The sequence below is a fragment of the Sprattus sprattus genome, assembly GCF_963457725.1.
Source record: "Sprattus sprattus genome assembly, chromosome: 13".
In the NCBI taxonomy this organism is placed as follows: domain Eukaryota; kingdom Metazoa; phylum Chordata; class Actinopteri; order Clupeiformes; family Clupeidae; genus Sprattus; species Sprattus sprattus.
Genome location: NC_137911.1, coordinates 16,383,943 through 16,403,668, shown reverse-complemented (window position 1 = coordinate 16,403,668; position 19,726 = coordinate 16,383,943). Strand labels below are relative to the sequence as shown.

The 19,726-nt window shown below is 42.3% G+C and overlaps 1 protein-coding gene across 1 annotated transcript; it reads right to left on the bottom strand.

Annotated features, from left to right (window-relative positions):
- Positions 1-3,564: 3,564 nt before the first annotated feature.
- On the bottom strand, positions 3,565-13,202 carry tmx1 (thioredoxin-related transmembrane protein 1; the record flags this gene model as incomplete). Its single annotated transcript, XM_080850520.1, has 8 exons — positions 3,565-3,856; positions 7,102-7,165; positions 9,300-9,401; positions 9,890-9,935; positions 11,055-11,183; positions 11,534-11,579; positions 11,767-11,882; positions 13,012-13,202. 8 exons carry the CDS (start codon positions 13,200-13,202, stop codon positions 3,624-3,626), a joined length of 927 nt encoding a protein of 308 aa, XP_080706646.1. The 3' UTR covers positions 3,565-3,623.
- Between the last annotated feature and the right edge of the window lie 6,524 nt (positions 13,203-19,726).

Sequence of the window (19,726 nt, the reverse complement as noted above, 5' to 3'; positions counted from 1 at the left end):
ACTAGTAGACTAAGGTCTGTGTTCTGTAACTTCTATGGGTGAGATAACAACACTGGGAATGCTACCACAGAAGTACAACACAACACAGCACACACAACAGGCCTCTGGCTAAGTGGTATGGCTTTGCTTGAGAATGCATGAGCAGGGAGTAGTGCTTTGGCTTCAACCACCAAAGCAATTTACTAATATATGCGGCCTTAGCTATTGTGCAACACTCACCAGTCAATCGAGTAGCTCAAATATTTGAGGCAAAATCAATGTAGATGATGACTGCCTTGGGTATTGGAAGAATTTGGGACCAACTGATAGAATTTAGATACATACCGTGAAGACCATTTTGGTTCTCTTGTTCTCTGAGCCCGCAGTCTATAACTGAGATCCATATCAATGTAGGCTATGGTTCGAAAGCATTGCAACCCAATGATTTATGAAATAATGGTTAGCCCAAGGCTACACAACAAAACATTTAAAATCCCAAGGAGGAAAAAAAAACAAACAGTTGTTTCTTGACTTTCAAAACAACTTTCAGCTAAACTTGTCGCATAGTGTCCACCACCATAAATGCCATGTTTGTTTTTGTTTTATGCTGATTTCTATTCCGACAAATAAGTTACTCCCGAGATTTTAAACAGAGACAAGTACAAACGTGTTTTATCACCGTGTTTATTTGAGGACTTATGGTGCGGTTAGTCGTGTAACCAACTAGTACAGACTGCCACCTGCTGGTCTGGTAGAGACTGCACATGGCAACAGAGAGTCATGGGCTATTATAAACCAAGAAACCGGGGTGCGTGTTACGGAGTGAAACAAACATACTATACTAGGTGCCCTTGGAGAGGACAGCCTAGTGCTTGAGGAAAAAACAAATAGACAAACAAATGTCAACCGTTCAGTGCAACAAACTAAACTATCCTCCACATTAAAACTGTCTCCAAGAAGAGATATCATTTCAGGAGATAATATAATTATTCAATTAAAAAAACAGTAACATCCCTTCAAAAAAATGTCGTTTCACATTTGGGACTATCAGTCAAGGCCACTTCATATAATACATTCGCACAGGTGCATTTCAAGTGAGGAGGGTAGAAGGAGACAAGAGACTTGTGAGTTGTTGGGGTGAGGGCACCAGTTACCGCGTGGTTAGAAAATCAAAGGCGTTTGTTCAAACATTATTGTAGGTCCACAGCCCATTTTATCTCAAGCATACAAATCATTAGTAAGTTCAAATAATGTAAGAGCACTTGATGGACACCTAATCAGGCCTTTCTTTTGCATATAGGCTTAAATTCATTGACCACAACAAAGTAGGTCACATCAGAGACCCGATGTCTGATCCCAGTCCTCACCTAATCGACTCTGGGCCTAAAATAAAGCAGAAATGTGGTCTGTTGAGGATCCCTGCTTCTGGGAGGACTTCTGAAAAATGGTTCAGAGGAGGTGGATCTTGTGGTGTGTGTAGGTCTGACTTCAGTGAGAGGAGCAGAGCCCCTGTCAAGGGAGGACACTATGTGTGTGAGTAAGACTAAGGCAGACTACACATAGTTCAAGGTAGTGAACAATGTTTTGGTTAATCAGCATGAATGAACAGTGTGGGCTGAGATGATTTATGTATGTAGGATACCCTTTCTTCTTTATTCACACACTCACACAAATGTCACTGATTAAATCCTTTCACATTCATCATTTTCTGTACTTCCTGGACCCTTTCCCCCATATCTACAAAGCCTTTCTAAATGGCTCTTCCTTCCTCTGCTCTTCACCCTGAGATGAACTTCTCTCCGCCACACCCTCCTCTTAGCTGGACCAATAATGCGCTCCCCCCCCCCCACCCTTAGCTGGACCAGAAAAGCAAACAATGCCACTTATTTAGAGCAGGGGTGGGGTGCTGCATTCTCACTCCTGCTGCCAGCTATGCATTTCGAAACCTGAAAGTGGGAGGGTGTGCGTGTGTATGTGTGTCTGACTTCAATGGTGGGTGGCCTGTTTTGTGAGAGAGCACTAATGAATGGGTGCTAACACTTCTTCACCACTGGTGTGTATATATGCACCTGCCTATTGAAAAACACAAGTATTCTGCTGGTTTGCCCCTTCATTCTTCTGTAGTAGCATGACCCCAAAGATGAATTAATGACGGTGTCCATAGAGAAAAACAGACAGAGAAACATAATTTACTCCATATACAATATAAAGCGCCAAAAAAACTCTTTATGGTCTACAAGCAATACATTCAGAAAAAGCTCAAACATCAGGGGTTTTTTTTTTTGCTAGTTCCATGTCAAACGAATACTGTGTCTGGATGATTTCTAAACAAATGCACACACACGCAGACATACACACACACACACACATTCCTGCTTTTTGATGCTGGTCAAATAATAACCATTTCCATCTACCTTCATCTGCCTTAGTATAAGCATTTTAATCTAGGACACCTGAGCCAGAATAACATTAAAGTATTGTGGCATGAGGTGCTTCTAAGAGTTTGTGCGTGTGTGTTTTCAAGTCCGGAAACTGGGATAAGAAACAATATGCAAGTAGCATGAATAAATACAAAACATTAGGCAGCAAAAGTCTGGTTAAGGTCCACTAGTGGACACTACAGGCCCCAGTTTAAGTTTAGAGAGAGTAGCATAGATCTCTCTGCATTCTTCACCTGCCCTCAAAACAAGCAGATGTCTCACATTGTGCTCCAGTCAGGAGTTACAGGGTTAAAAAGTTTAAAGGTTATGGAGCCCCACCCTTTTTGACCAGTGGTAGCCAATCGCTGTGGAGTGATGGCACTTGCTGGAATCCCTCTGTTGGGTGCAGGGCACAGTGCAATAAATCATTAACCCTTTGTTTCATCCAATGCAAGTTTAAAATGTACTTGCTGTGTACTGTAATGCAAGCTGACACACACACACACACACACACACACAAATGATGGGCAAAACACAGTATATGTGTGGTTGTACGTGTGCATGCAAAGCTTGTGTATATTGTTTTGGAGGTTGTTCAATGTGTTGAAAGTATCTGGAATGGCAAGGTTCTACAGACACAAGAGAAGAGTGGAGTGATGCATAGGATATCTGGCGGTCCATAAATCATAACACTTGGGTAGGAGACACAAACATGAAATAAACAGTATCTTAACAACAGTAGAATAAAACCTCAACCTCAGCCAACACACTTCTTCCCCTGCTTTACCTATTCGGATTTTTTTTTTTTTAAAGAAAAGAAAAATAATAAACGATGCTTGAAGTGTTGACTTTGGTGGTGAGAGGATGTGTTTGAGTGAAAGGTCGGTAGAGTCCAGCACGGCTCCTGGCATGGGCTGGCAGAGAGACAGAGGTCTGCAGTAAGCAAGGCATCGCCAGCATAGGGTTTGCCAGGGTCTAGTACCAGCTCTGCGTCTGTAAACACTGCTGCTGTTGTTTTGCGGCTTTGGCGCTTCTCCTCGGCATTAGTATCAGTGGTGTTGGTGGTGTTCGTTTTTATTTTCAGGACTTTAGACTCCGCCTCTTCAGCCCGCCCCCCCTCCCCCTCCCTGTCCCTCTCCCACCCCTCCCTCCCAAAAGAGAGCTGCTGATTGGAGTTGCCATGGTGAGGCACAGGTGTACAGCTCGGCCGCTTAAGCGCCTCATTTAGGTGTCCTCTTCCTCCTCCTGTCGAGCAGCCAGCACCCTCCTCCTCAGCGCCTCGTCGCCGAAGGTGTCAGGGCGACCCTCAGGGGAGCCGCGGCCCTTGCGCCACAGGTCCTCCCGTGAGCCACTCTCGTCCTCCTCGTCCTCATCCTCTTCATCGTCTTCTTCTACGTCGGCCATCTGCTCGTCCTCTATCTGGTGCCGCAGTCGCGCCTCCTCAGACAGCTGCTTCCCTGAGGGCACAGCAGCTACGGGTTAGACAAACTTAAAGGCATGCGTGTTAAAGGTGCCGTTATAGAGCAAGTGCTCTGGCTCTGTAAATGGAAAAAACAGAGTGGCCCAGACCGACCAATACACAACTCTAGCTAATCAACAACATTGCTTCAGGAGCGCTGACTAGAGAGTTGTCCTTGGATGAGTGGAGTTCAAACATCTTTGACCAGGACTGCAGACTGCATCTGTACCTTTTGTTTGCTGAAAGTATTAACGCTTGCAGGTTACTGACATTCTTCTTCTTACATTCAGGTGCCCTTTATATGAAGTCTAGATTCACCGAATCGGGTTCATTTTTCAGCCTGGTAACGAGAGATCTGCGTAAGGACCGACAGTAGTAGTAGCTGTAGTACATACCCCACACCTGTTGGTAGCGCTTTAGCGCTGCTACAGACAACTGAAAAAACGTAGAAGAAAAGACTAGACAGCACACGGTAAAGGAGCACAGCACACGGATAAACACATTACACAAGACATTCAAGCTCCAATTAACAACATTACATTATGGTGGTTAATAAAATCAGTGGTCAGACTAAAGGTTATACGAAAATGAATTTTATTTTCTATTGATAATAAAGAGTTTGGAACAGTACAACATGACATGTCTGTCATCCCATTTCCCATGAGGCTTTGCTCCGACCATTTTAACTTCAATTTATTAACAAAAAAGCAAATCGCTGGCCAATTTATATTTGTGGTCATGAAAATTATGTAACGTCTGAATAAAAAGAATTAGATCAAGATAAGAGGCTAAACTAAAATCAGTAGGCTGGATTAATGAGAGTGAGTTCGAGACACACCATTAGTGAGATGTAAAGCGAAAACAAGTGTTATACAGCCGCGGAAAAAATTAAGAGACCACTTCAAAATTATCAGTTTCTCTGGTTTTACTATTTATTGGTATGTGTTAAAGTAAAATGTACATTTTTGTTTTATTCTATAACCTACTGGCAACATTCCTACCAAATTTCAAATAAAAATATTGTCATTTAGATCATTTATTTGCAGAAAAATGACATATGGTCAAAATAGCAAAAAAGATGCAGTGTCTTCAGATCTCAAATAATGCAAAGAAAACAAGCTCATATTCATTTTTAAGCTACACAATACTAATGCTTACACTTAGGAAGAGTTCAGAAATCAATATTTGGTGGAATAACCTTGATTTAAAATCACAACTTTCATGTGTCTTGGCATGCTCTCCACCAGTCTTTCACATTGCCGTTGGGTGACTTTATGCTACTCCTGGTGCAAGAATTCAAGCAGCTCGGCTTCTTTTCATGGCTTGTGACCATCCATCTTCCTCTTGATCACATTTCAGAGGTTTTTTATGGGATTCAGGTCTCGAAATTGGGCTGGCCATGACAGGGTCCTGATCTGGTGGTACTCCATCCACACCTTTACTGGCCTGGCTGTGTGGCATGGAGCATTGCCCTGCTGGAAAAAACATTTCTCAGTGTTGGGGAACATTGTCAGAGCTAAAGGAAGCAAGTTTTTCTTCCGGGACAACGTTGTACTTTGCCTGGCTGAGGTTTGTAAAAGACCATAAGGATTGAAAAAAGCGGACTGGAGGGTCTTCTAGTTCGTCTTCTCTGATGAGTCCAATTTTCAGCTTTGCCCAACACATGGTCGTCTGATGGTTAGACGGAGACCTGGAGAGGCCTACAAGCCAGAGAGTCTTGCACCTACTGTGAAATCGGACTCATCAGAGAAGACGAACTTAGAAGAACCTCCAGTCCGCTTTTTCAATCCTTATGGTCTTTTACAAACCTCAGCCAGGCAAAGTACAACGTTGTCCCGGAAGAAAAACTTGCTTCCTTTTGCTCTGACAATGTTCCCCAACTCTGAGAAGTGTTTTTTCCAGCAGGGCAATGCTCCATGCCACACAGCCAGGCCAGTAAAGGTGTGGATGGAGTACCACCAGATCAGGACCCTGTCATGGCCAGCCCAATTTCGAGACCTGAATCCCATAAAAAACCTCTGAAATGTGATCAAGAGGAAGATGGATGGTCACAAGCCATGAAAAGAAGCCGAACTGCTTGAATTCTTGCACCAGGAGTAGCATAAAGTCACCCAACGGCAATGTGAAAGACTGGTGGAGAGCATGCCAAGACACATGAAAGTTGTGATTTTAAATCAAGGTTATTCCACCAAATATTGATTTCTGAACTCTTCCTAAGTGTAAGCATTAGTATTGTGTAGTTTTAAAATGAATATGAGCTTGTTTTCTTTGCATTATTCGAGATCTGAAGACACTGCATATTTTTTGCTATTTTGACCAATTGTCATTTTTCTGCAAATAAATGATCTAAATGACAATATTTTTATTTGAAATTTGGTAGGAATGTTGCCAGTAGGTTATAGTATAAAACTAAAATGTACATTTTACTTTAACACATACCAATAAATAGTAAAACCAGAGAAACTGATAATTTTGAAGTGGTCTCTTAATTTTTTCCGCGGCTGTATATATTGGTTGGCGATCGCATGTGGATCAAGTGGGACAATGACATCATCAGGTTGCGTGAATCCTTGCAGACGAACACCAGCCCCCGTATCGATTCAAATCTACTCACTTTCTACCCCCGATTTGGATCATTGCGGACACCGTGTGCGGATAGAGAGTGTTCGTCTAAATGATAGGGCTATCTGTATTATGAACTTTACGGACGCAGACCAACTAGACTTCGTATAAACAGCCTCTCAGAGGAACATGTAAGAAATGCAAGCTTGAGATAAAGTTTCAATAAGCAACAAATGGGTGGGGATTTTGATACACATCATTTGATTATGCCCTTTGCACAACATGACAACATTGCTGAACATCTGAAGGCATCTAGTGTGTGTGTGTGTGTTATATAGTGTGTACATACATACACACATACATATACAATATATGTGAGGGGCATTTTGTGTGTGTATGTGTATATATATATATATATATATATATATATATATGATGTATAAGAGTATGGCCAATTACTGACTAACGGAGCCAAACTGCCAGAGTTTATCTACAGAGGTATAGTAGTTAAACTGCAAATTACCTTTTACACTGTAATCTTTTTTTGCAACAACTAAGTGTACCTGTGGCAGTGTAAAACAGTACATTGTAAGCATGTGAAACAACTGGCAAAATCACCAGTCTGTAACTACTGTCAGTTTAACTGCTACAACTAAAAATCAATCCCCTCACACCACTTACTTTGGTAGTAGCTACTTTGTAATCTTCTTGACGGGAAGGCAAAGTCTGCGATGAACACCAGTATCTGAAAGACAGAGGCATGGCTGGTGAAAACACGGCGGAGGGGGACAGAAACCTGAGAGAGGAGGAAAGCTCCTCGCAACTTCAAACTTTAACTGCTGGACACATGGAGCAGAATGCTGCAAATCCAACGAAGGAGAGGAGAGCACAGGCACCTTTACACAGGCTATAGGACTAATTGGAAGAGATTATAAAATACACTGGGTTTAAAACTGACTGATGTCCTTTGCATGGAGGAGGACATGTTTCATTTCTTGGCACTACACAGCAATGATCATGTGTGGCTGTGTCTCTTCTTAACTGGAAATAAAAATCTTGTGACCAACATTCCTCTCTGTCACACACAGACATACTCTCTAACATGGTCCAGGTTTACCCATCTGTGAGTGTGTGTGAGTATGAGTGTGAGTGTGAGTGTGAGTGTGTGTGTGTGTGTGTGTGTGTGTGTGTGTGTGTGTGTGTGTGTGTGTGTGTGTGTGTGTGTGTGAGAGTGTGTGTGTGTGTGAACATGCATATGTAAATCATTCTTTGTAAATGTGCATGCATGAAATGTGAAATCTCTGTGTGCATATACAGCCGCGGAAAAAATTAAGAGACCACTTCAAAATTATCAGTTTCTCTGGTTTTACTATTTATTGGTATGTGTTAAAGTAAAATGTACATTTTTGTTTTATTCTATAACCTACTGGCAACATTCCTACCAAATTTCAAATAAAAATATTGTCATTTAGATAATTTATTTGCAGAAAAATGACAATTGGTCAAACACATTGCCGTTGGGTGACTTTATGCTACTCCTGGCGCAAGAATTCAAGCAGCTCGGCTTCTTTTCATGGCTTGTGACCATCCATCTTCCTCTTGATCACATTTCAGAGGTTTTTTTATGGGATTCAGGTCTCGAAATTGGGCTGGCCATGACAGGGTCCTGATCTGGTGGTACTCCATCCACACCTTTACTGGCCTGGCTGTGTGGCATGGAGCATTGCCCTGCTGGAAAAAACATTTCTCAGAGTTGGGGAACATTGTCAGAGCTAAAGGAAGCAAGTTTTTCTTCCGGGACAACGTTGTACTTTGCCTGGCAGAGGTTTGTAAAAGACCATAAGGATTGAAAAAAGCGGACTGGAGGGTCTTCTAGTTCGTCTTCTCTGATGAGTCCAATTTTCAGCTTTGCCCAACACATGGTCGTCTGATGGTTAGACGGAGACCTGGAGAGGCCTACAAGCCAGAGAGTCTTGCACCTACTGTGAAATCGGACTCATCAGAGAAGACGAACTTAGAAGAACCTCCAGTCCGCTTTTTCAACCCTTATGGTCTTTTACAAACCTCAGCCAGGCAAAGTACAACGTTGTCCCGGAAGAAAAACTTGCTTCCTTTTGCTCTGACAATGTTCCCCAACTCTGAGAAGTGTTTTTTCCAGCAGGGCAATGCTCCATGCCACACAGCCAGGCCAGTAAAGGTGTGGATGGAGTACCACCAGATCAGGACCCTGTCATGGCCAGCCCAATTTCGAGACCTGAATCCCATAAAAAACCTCTGAAATGTGATCAAGAGAAAGATGGATGGTCAAAAGCCATGAAAAGAAGCCGAGCTGCTTGAATTCTTGCGCCAGGAGTAGCATAAAGTCACCCAACGGCAATGTGAAAGACTGGTGGAGAGCATGCCAAGACACATGAAAGTTGTGATTTTAAATCAAGGTTATTCCACCAAATATTGATTTCTGAACTCTTCCTAAGTGTAAGCATTAGTATTGTGTAGTTTAAAAATGAATATGAGCTTGTTTTCTTTGCATCATTCGAGATCTGAAGACACTGCATCTTTTTTGCTATTTTGACCAATTGTCATTTTTCTGCAAATAAATGATCTAAATGACAATATTTTTATTTAAAATTTGGTAGGAATGTTGCCAGTAGGTTATAGAATAAAGCAAAAATGTACATTTTACTTTAACACATACCAATAAATAGTAAAACCAGAGAAACTGATAATTTTTAAGTGGTCTCTTAATTTTTTCCGCGGCTGTATGTGTGCGTGTGCATGTGTGTGAAATGTGAAATCTCTGTGTGCATATATGTGTGCGTGTGCATGTGTGTGTGTGTGTGTGTGTGTCTCTGTGTTGGCACTTTTAAAAGAGAACTCACCAGCCCAAGGACAAGGCCAGAGAAAAGAGTGGCCAGGGCAAAGATCACATAGGAGCCCCACACAGGAATGCCCAGCTGCTCCGTCAGATAGTTATGGCAATGCTGGAGAGGAGAGGCACAGACAGAAAATGAGGAAACCTGCACACACCACAACACAATTACTGCATTAATCAAAAACAAGTGTATTTCTGAGTAAATATATCCAAATGAAGCAAACAAATGGGGCATTTCATGTCTTTAAAGGAAGTGTCTTTCACTTCCCCATGACTTTCCAGGCAGGAAAGAAATGAATGTGTAGCCCACTGTTCAACTTTCTAGTGTTCTTCCTGGGTGCTTCAGTTGGACTCATTGAGACAATACATATGACCAGGAAACGTGGGCAACTGAAATAGCTCTGGTGTTTTCACCATACCGACATGCTAACTGTTGCTCTCTGAATGTGAAAGTTCGTATGAATCCGTCTGCCATATCTGCATTAAAGTGACGAGCCATCCCTTCCGTAAAGGAGTGGAGTGTGGCAGAAATGATACATTAGGCTTCAGGAGCGCCTCATTTTGTGAGACTGAATCAGGTGCCTAGGGAGAACCCACCCGTATGAACATGGAGAGCTTGAAGAGCGCAGACATGGTGTTCATCCTGCCACAGAGAAACACAGAGAACATACAGGGTTAACTAATGCAGATGTGAAACTAGGGTAGTGAAACAATGTAGCCAGGGCAGAAAATGCCTGCTGCCTTGTCACAAAGTCAAATATGGGTTCTTCATGTAATGGAAAATCCTTATGGTTACAAAATCATTCATAACATGGACTGAATTATAACAGGTAAAAAAAAGAATGACATGGGTTTTCAGAGCTCAAGATAAAATCACCTTAAGACGCCAGCTAGTTTGCATGTTTGTACAAGTACTGTGCTGTAAATGTAACAATCTTACAGATAGGATTTTAACTGGGAAAACACATCGGTTCTACATTTTCTTTGTATTAGACCTAAAAAGTCATATTTATGGCCCAAGAAGTTGATGTCCAATGAACAGAATGAAAACTAGGTTAAAAGGCACCCAGTGCAACTTTATAGGCTTGAGACTCGAAAAATAAACATTCAATTTCTAGTCTTTTTTTACACGAAGTAAGTTTCAATTACTCCATACCATTACATATTGACATTCAAGGAGCAAAATTGAGACGTCGTTGTGTGGTGAGAACTGATAGAAAATCGTAAACAACAACAATCGCCGGTGGGGAGAGGCCATTTCTCCATTGACTGGAATCCTGCTTTATTTATTGGTGGCACCAATAAATAAAGATTTGGGGGGAAAATGGCGATTGTTGTTGTTTACGATTTTCTATCAGTTCTCACCACACAACCACGTCTCATCTTTGCTCCTTGAATGTCGATATGTAATGGTATGGAGTTATTGAAACTTACTACGTGTAAAAAGGACTAGAAATTGAATGTTTATTTTTAAGCCTCGAAAGTTGCACTGGGTGCCTTTAAAAGTAAATCATCATGATCATATTAATGCACCAGCTATCAGCTATGCTAAAATAACTCACCATTGTAATGATAAGGACAATATAAAGGTCAGGTATTTAGCTGATGCTTTTATCCAAAGCGACTCTCAGACAACCTCAATAACACCTCCAGGCAACCAACCGCCTACTCCCCAGCACATAGTACTACATACTGCTGCTACGTACTACTACTGTACTACATACACAAACATTTCCAGACACATGCACGCACACACACTCACATAAAGGAGGATGGACCAAACCAAGAGGACACTGGTTCGATTGTCTGCCATTTCTTCTCATCAATGAAGCTCATGAAGTCGTCTTTGGTACGTGGTCCCTGGTACCTCCGAAATACGCCATCTTTACAACTGAAACACAACACCACACACTGACAGATTAACCACAACCAGTGAGATAACCTTCCAAGAAACTTTCTGGTTCACAGAAAAAAGCTTCACACAGGCACATGGCCATACATGGAGTTTCAGTTCTGCCTCTCATACAGAAAAGGAAAGTGAGAGAGAGAGACAGAGAGAGAGATGCTTACAGTACTCAGGAAGCATGTCTGAGATTAACATCAGCAAAGTGTTCCTGACCTGTAAATCTTCACTTAAGATATTGTCACAAACTCTCATGGATCTTCAATGAACTAAACTCCACAAATTGAACACAAACTCTCTCATACTAATTCTTGTGTCTGCATGCACACAACACTCACTGGTAGATGGTAGGAAGGGAGGTGATGATGAATCGGCCACTCAGTCCTGCAGAGACAAGAGAGGTAGAGTCAGGTAACTCTAGATATGAACAGTAAACTTGGAAGACTTTGATGTAAACAGTATTGGCCCAATGACAGTCATGTCAGGTTCTATTTATATTCCAAAAGATCCCTAGTCTGCAAGGGCAGATTATGCAGATTAAAGTGCATTGTTACTAAGAAGAGCTACATACCTGGCTGCTCAGTGACGTCCACTTTGGCGATGTTGACGCCCAGATCCTCCCCCCACTCGGAAAACTCTCCCCACACTGGCTGCAGTTGCCGACATGCAGGGCACCACGGGGCAAAGCTGGAAAAGCATTGTATTAATTATATCAGTCAGTGTGACACAACAGTACACACTGCCCAACACCCAAGTTGTATTGCCCATCCACTGACCAAGACAAATTAGGTCACTGAGGTTCTAGACAGGAAGTTGTGAGTTACAAATAAAAGTGTGGGGGTCCTATGTGAAGATTCATATGTTAAAATGACTTGAAAGTAATTTGACACAAACATCCAATAACCTTCTGGATTATGCATGGTGAAATTGAGATGTCAGGGTTAAAACACAGTCCTTAAATACGTTTTAATATATTGTATTGAGGGGGAGGATGGGGAATCAACGTTTAAGTTCGCTACAGGAATGTGGCATTACAATCAGATGTCTGTCCACACAGCTCTGGACGAACTGGACAAGATTTCTTCACCTCACTGTAGCATTTTATCGTTTCTCAACAAAAATGAATGTAGTCAGCATCCACACTCCCGCTAACAGATGAGCAAAACTTATGATATTACTTCGGTATTGTATATCATAGTTAGAGACGCTGATTTATAAATTGAGAATTTGGGCTCAAGTGGCAGTTGTCATGTGTCACAGGGGGTTTGCAGCTGGCTAGCTTCATTCATACGCTTTTCCTCGCAATGCTGTATGTTATGGCGCAGCTTAGCCCACTTGATGACAACACATAAGGGTAGCAACATTAATGTTAGTCTCTTTTAACAAGTTTGGAATGCTCCTTAATCTCACAAACATTCACTTTACATAGTCCACTTCCATGATTTATTCATATGTATGTCATATCTAGTCTAGTTACAAGCAAAAAGCGAGCTTGACAGCTAGGTGGGTTTACTCTCGCTACCAAGCTAATGTTAGGCAGATGGAATAAGGGCTACTACCTTAGCTAACAAGCTAGCTATCGTTAGTTCATTTCATGATATACTGTATCACTTTCCAGATTGTCCCCAGTTACGTTTACAACATGTCACAACTGCACAAGAATAAAGCCATGCAGTTTTCTGGTTTTAAAAACTACCCCACCACAGTGTTTACATGCTGTCACAGCAATAAACTACTTATGCTAGCTAGGTTAGCTAGCGCCTCAGCTAACTAGTAATGTTAACATTAACAGGAGAAGCATGGTGACTACACTTACAATTCTATCATCCATTCTCCGGTCAGTATGTCTTCCCAGTTTCCGTCTGTTATTTCTCTCAGATTGTCCTTCTTTGCGAGTACTGTCTGTGGCCCCTTCAGAATTACAAGGACGCAGAAGAGGAACATACATGTTCGCCAAATAACATGTTTTCTAGCTGCTCCTACTTTATAGTCCTGCAAGGACGCCATGGTCGGGTCACAACTCGCCTCACTATAAACTGAACTTCCGCTTAGCACCAGCTGATAACCTCCCCCTTAGTCCAAATCCTCACTGGAGGCCCCTTGAAAACTGCGTTAACTTCTATTATATATTTACAACTATGCAATAGTATTATCATCAAAGATCGTCTTTTGTTATGTCATTTGCATGCCGCAGTGTGCTTATACCTGCATGTTTGTGTATTTGTCCATGTGTAAGGATGTTTGTGTGTGTTAGAAAGGAGGGCAAGGGGGGGGGAGATAAAAGATAAGGAGTGGAGCTTAGGCTTGCACATTCCTGCCTTTAGTGTGCGGGATGTTCAAACCAACAGGAACTTTTGTGTGCATCTTTCCTTGGTCATGTGTCTTGTGCATTACTGATACTGTATTTAGGTCTTATATGGTTACATAAAATGAAAACAGGAAAATAGGACACAAGATGGATTTTTCCATATCAGTAAATTACTTAGGATTAGTTGATAAGGACCTTTCATTTCATTAATTTGAAATAATATATTCACCTATATTTATTTATTCAAATACGTATTTTTATGAAGGCACATTCTCTCACACCCATCCTTCCAAGTCTTACTTTATACACCTCATAGCTAAGTGCTTATAATCAGCTGTCTGAAGAGCTTAGGTGTGAAGATGTAAATACCTCTTAGACCCCTCCAGGCACCTGATTTGGAGTTCCTGCCATCATAGTGTGGTATTGTTGGTTACCTCTCTGTTTGGTGAGTTTGCTGAACAATGAATGTGACTGTAGCAGTCTGCCTGCCAGGTATCACCAAGGCATGGATGTGTTTATATGGATGAGGGTTATATGGCCCAGAAGTCCGATTCAAGTTCTGATAAGGTGGCATCTGCATTTCAGAGGAGTACAGTTCAACTTTGATATATCAGCAGCACTAGGATCAGTTGGGTTGGACCATTGCTCTATGATCCCTTTGTGCAAGATCTTTCTCCATCGTTGTCAACTGGCGTATGAAAAACGGCCTGGCATTAGAGAGTGGTGATCAGTTTTCAGCCAATCACCATGGCTCAAAAAAGTACCAGATCAAAAAAGGTTTCCGGATTTAGGCAATCCAGGTTCCGTGTGGACGTGGCCTCAGAGCCTGTGGTTACAGAAATAGAGTCCAGACTTTGCTTGCTCCCCTACTGTGCAATGCAGCCGAATCTGCTAAATTTGTCCTACTTTACCACAGCACTTCTATCACAATCACAGTGAGATAGCATAAAAAATATGTGCGCATATACAATGTTGTAAATTAATGTTTTAATAAAAGAGGCAAGATACTAATGAGCAGGTGACCCTTCAATTGATTCTCTGTTCTCAGTGTCTACTGCCAGGGCTGTGAATCACTCGAGCTTCTGTCCTAACAGCAATCCCACAACAAAGCTTGCTGCATAGTGGTTGGTAAAAGGGTGACGAAATGACTGACTTGCAACACTAGATGGCAGTGTCAATCACCAAATCTCATCAGACTCAACCAAACTACTCAAGAGGCCACACTATGGAATCAAGTGGGTTGATGCATCAAACTTGTAATTAGATAAGAAATATGGGGAACATGAAAGTGTTTTTTTAACAGCATCTTCAGGTTGATTACAGACATCTGCCACAATCTAAATGCCACGCATAGTGTACTTTCAGCCAGCATTGAGTCCCTCTTTGTGCTTAATTGTCTCAGCTGTCTATACATCAAACTAGCATCTGGATGCTCTTCAGCGCCTAATTGCCCTCGTAATGTGTCTTAGCAGCATGCAAGCTTGTGTTTGATGCACTCATGACTTAATTAGGGCACATCAAACAACCTACCTCGCTGACACCTGGTGATTAATATACAAATCCAATTAGAGTTAATTTAGAAAGCCAATGTATGTCTTGATGACAGGGCATAGTCTCCAATATTTCCTTAGATGATCTTAACCAATATTTAGACTGGTGTGTTTGTGGGTGGGTGTGTGTGAGAAGCATAAGAAAAACATTTGGTGAATATATATATTGTATATTTTCTTTGTTCTGTACTCTTTCTAAATGTATATCTTGACATCTCTCTTTCTCTGTGTTGCATACTTTCCCTCTCTCTCTCTCTCTCTCTCTGGCTGTCTCTCACCCTCAGTTTTGCAACACTTTCTCTCCTTTTCTCCCTTTCTTTTTCTCTGCCTCTCTGTCTCTCTCTCTCTTTGAGAGCCTCGCCTTTGAGAGTCAGCAGCAGAGTAAGTGTGCTGTCACTCAGGCAGAGGGAGAGAAGAGAGTGGGAGGCAAAGACATTCAGCGGAGAGGGTCATCCATTTGAGCCCCACTTCTTGTTCTTGAGAGCACCAGTGAGATGAGGTGTGCCGTGAATGTGCATGTGCATGCATGTGCATGACTACTTGAGTGTGTATGTGTTTGTGTGAGAGAGAGAGAGAGAAAAAGAGGCCCTGTGCCCTGTGTGTGTGTGTGAGAGAGAGAGATACTGGGTGCTTGCATGTGCTCATTTGTGGAGAGGAGAAGAAGAGGTTATGTTTGTGAGTGTGTGTGGGCGTGTTTGTGCAAGTCACAGTAAAAAAGAGAGGGAGAATAAGATCAAACCTATGCACATTCCCTGTGATGTGCAATGTCTTTGAATGGTGATGGATTGTACAGTGAGTCATCACTTTGGGGCCATCACGACTTAGACGAGTCCACATTTTTAAGGTGCACTGACAAGCACACAGTCACACTGTCTATGGACACGCACATGCACACACACACACACACACACACACACACACACACACACACACACACACACACACACACACACACTCACAATTTGCTCAAATACATTTAATTTGCAGTATAAGTTGTGTGTCGCTGCTCCTCTCTGCAGTGGAGATTGGTGCCAAGGCATCAGACTCTCTGCAGCCGTCACCCAAAAGATTTATTATCACTCCTCTGCTATCCTCCCATCCCCCTCCTCATCTCATCCATTATCTCTCTCTTTCTCTATCTCTCTCTCTCTCTTCTACCCTCTCTCTCTTGCTCTTCCTGTCCTCAGTTTTATCTGTACAGCTTCCAAAGACTAACTCATCTGTTTGTCTTTATTATTGCTCTGGACGAGTTTTTCTCCCTCTGTGATTCACCTCACTCACTCTTGTTTTTCTTATGTGCTATAACCCTCGTGCACTCTCCTATGCTGTGTGTCTGTAGCTGTTGTTGTCGTTGCTGATGTTGTTTCCATTGTCAGCCCCTGCTCTGAGAAGAATGTGTCCTTGTGTTTGACAAAGGCAGCACTGATGAGGAATGATGAAAACCAGTGTGTGGATGTCCACACTGCCGTGTGCTGCATTTAGAGTGTGTAAGATTGTAAAATGATGCCGTTTGGTTCTGCAAGCCCTTTCATTCTGACAAGATGCTTTACACAACCCCTGTATGACGAGGTAGGTATATAAGACTAGGTTTTGTGTGTTTGGATGCACAGACAGCTGACATGCCAGCTGGGCATTGCTCCCTGCAAGACCAGCAACTAGGAACCATCCCTTGTCTGTGTTTCACCCTCTCCAGAACATCTCCCGATGGTGGGTCAGAGGTCAGAGGTCAAAGACCACTCACTGCCACCCTTGCAGATGGTCATGGTCTCCTCTCCCTTCCACCCTTGCAGATGGTCATGGTCTCCTCTCACTGCCACCCTTGCAGATGGTCATGGCCTCCTCTCCCTGCCACCCTTGCAGATGGTCATGGTCTCCTCTTCCTGCCACCCTTGCAGATGGTCATGTATTCCCATGGATGCTCATTCCGTCATTAACCAAAGCTTTCTCTGAAGCCATTCTTCAAACTTCACCAAGACCCTCATATTAAATTCTTTACTTTCTATCCCCAGATCATTCCCATATTTAGCTGATAATCGATTATGTACCACTAATATCCATCCACACATTACTGAACCAATTGACTAAACCAGTCTGAAGTACAATTGAGTCCACAGGGTAGGTGTTTTGAGGAATGGGTGTGCGATATTCCCCGGACGAATGTGAGTTCAGATTAGGGCCACGGGCAGACTTGACGTACAAAGGCATTAGACAAAAGAAAGGCGTTGGAGGTGGGATCATCTCAGGAGATAAAGACTCACTTTTAACACAAACCCTGATCTTTGTGTTTGCATTATTATACAAGGGAACCTCACTAGGTTTATAAACCATCTACACCTCATTTTGTGTATTTCACTCCAGAGATTTGCAACCTAAACTGAGCCATGCTACTTTCATTTGATCTAAGCACTGGGACATTGGAAATGTTTCCAGTTGGCATGTCTAAAAGGTACTTTTGAGACAAAGAGTTATATTGTTCTTCTTGTGGTGGTGCTGCAAATAGATTAGGAAAACAGATAAACCTTTTAACAGCTTTGAAGTAATCTCTGGAACTGGTCTAATGGCAGACAACTGTCTTCTTCACTCTATATGGTCATATTCACTCAACCACCTTCATACACAAGCACACATACAAATGTGCTCACATGCACATACAATCATACAAGCAGATCAATGTACATAAATTCTTACACAACTGGTCAACTTGGTGTCTTCCATTCTATTTTTTTATTTAATGATCCAGCAGTGCAGAGAAGAGCTAGTGCAGTACTTCACATTCCTGAGGTGCGGCAGCTGTTGAGTAGGTCAGAGAGGCAATGGATGATGCTGAGTCAGTATGTATGTACATCTAACAATCATTATAGTTTTGCAATGTCTTCACATATCTACTGGTGTGTGTTTGTGTCTGCGTGTGTGTGAGCGAGAGAGAGTGTGTGAGTGTGTGTGTCTGCATGTGTGTGAGAGAGAGTGAGTGTGTGTATGCAGGTGTAAATGTAGAGGGGCAACAAGATGTTTTGTGCAGGCAGGATACTGATTCTGCTGAGGCAGAGGAAATGTAATGTTCCTGGACACGCATATGAAAGCGCTCCGAGCCCTGTTATTTCTCCTAAAGACACATAACTTTGATACAATGAACCTACAATAAACAAAAGCTGTCTAGTAAATGCAAATGCCTTGCGTATAACTCTCAGCATGAACATTAATTCACTATGTTGACACACTGAAGTAAACAACATTAATATGCTGTAGCCAGACACATACTTACAGTACATAGACATACAAAGAGCCGTTACTACAGCCTTCCAACGGCCATGACTCTGCATTAAATTAACGTAGGGGTAGGGTAAATGTCATCTCTGTAGACAGAATTATATACTCATAATCTGATTAGTTAAATCTAATTCCATTTCACACACATAAACCTATTCACACAAACATACTTTACTCTACACAACACACAAATTATTTACTTGCATACATATATATCACCACAAACAATATATATTGTATAAAACCTTACCTGGTTTTTACTACTTTTCTGATATTCATGCTTCAATCTTAAAACATTTTTTTTTAAATGTTATAGTATCTCTCTGTCTCACTACTGATGAGCAGAAATTGGGTCAGATTTCTGGGGAGCGCGATAGCAGTTTAGTATTCTCTTTCATCTCACACATTTTCTCAATCTGCACACTCACAGGAGGGAAATGCACACTCACACTCACAAGCACACACACATATGCAGGCACAGACACACACACACACACACACACACACACACACACACACACACACACACACACACACACACACACAAACACATATGCAGGCAGGCACACACACACACACACACACACACACACACACACACACACACACACACACACACACACACACACAAACACATATGCAGGCACACACACACAAACACACACACACATATGAATACACATTGACACATATCTATCACACAAACCTATGTTTATGTAATGTATTTTTTATTTATTTATTGTAACACAAACACACAATGATGCCGCCCATGCAGACTGTGCTGCTGACTGTGAGAGTATGTCAGTAGGGGTAGATGATTCGCTCTGGGCAGCTGAGTACCTGTCTCCTGCCTTTGGTTCTGATCCTGGATCTGAGGAAGTCAAATGTGTCGGGACTGACAGTGCTCCGCAGCTCTCTGTCACCAGGCACAGTCGTCACATACAAAAGCCAGCTTGCTGTGTCATGACTTCAAGAGCTGCTTTCTGAAAAAGACTCAAAAAGAACCATCCATGTCGGAACACTAGAAATTCCTGTAGCACTACACCGAACCACTTGGAGCCCAGTTACACTAACAGCTGGTCTCTCCGGGCAGAACCATTTTCAAAGTTCTGTCGCCAGGGATCAGTTGAGAAGGTTTGCTTTATCCAAAGCGAGTGCGGAGCTGAGTAGGTAAATGTGTCAGAACCCAGCAGGAGGGTGGAGACGCTCCTCGTTTAAGTGGATTTGCTTGTGTGGAGGATAACCAGTGTGTCTTTTCTTCTTCAACAATAAAGCCTGGCAACACATGTTCAGGGAGGCGCGAGGGAGGTGCGGGAGAAAAAGTCTTCAAAAGATCACGGGGAGACAAGAGTTCTGCTGCAGTAGACTTCCTCAAATCACAGTGCTCGCATGTAAAGCAGTACAGA